This window comes from Montipora capricornis, chromosome 6, assembly GCF_036669925.1.
Source record: "Montipora capricornis isolate CH-2021 chromosome 6, ASM3666992v2, whole genome shotgun sequence".
Classification (NCBI taxonomy): Eukaryota; Metazoa; Cnidaria; class Anthozoa; order Scleractinia; family Acroporidae; genus Montipora; species Montipora capricornis.
In genome coordinates, this window is record NC_090888.1 from 71684048 (window position 1) to 71686547 (window position 2500).

At 39.4% G+C, this 2500-nt stretch overlaps 1 protein-coding gene across 2 annotated transcripts in view; it reads right to left on the reverse strand.

Moving 5' to 3' along the window:
- Positions 1-829: 829 nt before the first annotated feature.
- LOC138054374 (uncharacterized) overlaps positions 830-2500 on the reverse strand; it is a 12414-nt gene continuing 10743 nt past the window's right edge. Inside the window, exons 1-2 of one of the 2 annotated variants that reach the window (XM_068900823.1) lie at positions 1932-2500; positions 838-963 (exon numbers count right to left, since the gene is read on the reverse strand). The exon at positions 1932-2500 is cut by the window's right edge and continues 5871 nt beyond it. In XM_068900823.1, coding sequence (XP_068756924.1) covers positions 2202-2500 — 299 coding nt within the window. In that variant the 3' untranslated portion in view covers positions 838-963; positions 1932-2201. Of the gene's footprint in view, positions 964-1931 lie in introns of both variants that reach the window. The other variant, XR_011133267.1, reaches the window with a different exon arrangement.

Sequence of the window (2500 nt, forward strand, 5' to 3'; positions counted from 1 at the left end):
AGGGATAGCTTAAGTGCCTTATTGCTAATATCCAACTTTCCAACTTCTTTCAACTGATTTTGGCGGGTAAGAACTTAAGGCACTTTCTCCCCTCGATATCTGAACACATGCGATAGATAGCGATACACACACTTCTGACCTAATACCGACGCTTTCGAAGTACCTTTCTAAATGAAGGCTTTGAGGCCATTTCACCTAATACACTGTACTTATTTCACTTTCCAATAAACTGCACTCATGAGTTTAAATATCTTGCCTAGAATAACTATACTAATTCTGAGCGACTATCTAAACTCGTAAAATAAAAATGTTGTTGTATCAACTAGGCTTTCTCTCCAAACGAGTGGGTGTCAACATGTTCACTAAAATGGAAACTTGGTTTAAAAGCAATTAACGTGGGTTTTCTTGAACTATTCATTTGTTTCTTAGTAAGCAGATGAATTATTGAGAAGTTGAAGTGTTTGATGTTAACAATCAGTCTTAATACTGAAACTTTCGGAAAGAGGAAAGCACGGATTGACTATTGCAAACCCTCATGATTGGAAGGACGAATCTGAACATACAGAAAGACGAAAGCATATGAAGCTACCTTGGTCAAAGTTTTAATGCTTATAAGAAAGCAGTGGTTCGCTTTCAGTCAACAACAAATGTTAGTGAGGAGACTGTGAAATGTTGAAAAGTTCGACTATGATCGAGATTCAAAATTTCGACATTGATTACTCCTCCTGTGAGTGTCTAAGCTTAATTTCCTTTATAAAAAATACTTTAAAAAACTTGAAAATCGGTAACTTACCGAAAGAGAAGCAAAAGAGAAAAGCCAAGGCAAACAGCGTTTTCATCTTGTAGTTCGGTCGTTGGGAACCTTCAAAACTAACGAGTGATCAAGTTGGTATGCCGCACCTCAGAGTTGTGAAACCCGGGACTCAAAGAGACAGGCTTATAGGCTCCAAGCTGCCAAGCGTGCTGTCGAATATTGGCCCAAGTGATGGCCATTCAATGTCAAAAAAGAGGAAAGTGAGTGGCAGTTATCAAGTGCGAACCAATCAACAACTAAAGTGGTTTGCCTCGACAGCATGACTCAGGAAATGTGCACTTTTTGCGTATTGATCGAGTAAGCTCAAGTGACCCGTCCAATCATGAAGTAGTACTATTGTACGTGATTAAGAAAATAACACAAACAGCGGTGATAAATATTGTATTCCAACGCATTTTTATAAAACTTGACGTTTCGTATGCTAGTCAACACACATTTTCAAAAGTGACCGTTACAATTTTTTGAAAACTATATATATATCGTAAACATTAGGTGTCTGGAACCTTGACTAAGAAAAATGATCTGCACCAGTTCGTGTCTAGACATAATGAGGAGTAATAGCTAAAATAGCAATAACTTCTCACTACTAATATTGGCATTAAGGGAAAGCTTTAGCTCTTGAATGAACAAAGTCTCTTTAATTTTGCAGTGAATACTCAGTGAAATCTCTTTAATTTGCACTGAATGCGTTGGAATACAATGTTTATCACCGCTGTTTGTGTTATTTTCTTAATCAAGCTACGATGGCCTAAGAAGAAGAGTGTATACTATTGTACGTGCTGATGCTTTTCAATGATAAGACCTTGCTGACCTTAAAATACCAATGTATGAACGTCAAAAGGAAGCTACGTGCATCCGACACCTTAATTCGGTGCTCATAGTTCCTGAGTAGGAAGTGCATCCGACACATTAACTAGGTGCTCATACTTCCTGAGTATTTTGCACTAATACTGGTGCTATGAATCAAGTGAGGTAAAATATTGCACGATCCTTGATAAATATGGTGCCTGCTAAGTAAAAATTTACTCACTTGGCTTAAAGTACACCTAAACTCTGATACTTTTCATCTATAATATTAATCTCCCCACCAAAAGCGAACACGTTTTACCATTCTTACCACTGTGTGAAATAGCTAATTTCATGGAAGTTACGGAGCCATGGCACTTCGCGTCACTCCGAAAATCGGACAACGAAACGTCAGGTGTATGGCGCGCCATCTGTAGCAAATACAAGTACATCAACTGAGGTTGCAATAATCATGAAACTGATAACACTGTTCTCTGGATGTACAACAACATTGTCTTCTGGAATGTTCTCGTTGACGGGGTGTCGGCTGAGAACATCAGGAACAACATTTCTTTCGCCTTTCCTGTGTTCAATGAAAAAGTCAAACTCGGCCATGCTCATGCACCATCTTGCCACTTTCGCCTTGAGGTGGTGCTATGGTAGTTAACCATTTAAGATTTGCATGATCTGTTACAACTTTAACTCTACGGCCAATTCGGTAAGAGCGAAACTGTTCTAGTCCCCATTTCACAGCGAAGAGTTCCTGGTGCATAGTTGTCCAACGCGATTCAGCTGGTGAAAATGCTCGGGATGCAAATCGCACAGGGCGAAGGATGCCATTCTTCTCCTGAGCCAACATGGCGCCACATCCAAGCTTGCTAGCATCCACATGTAATTCAA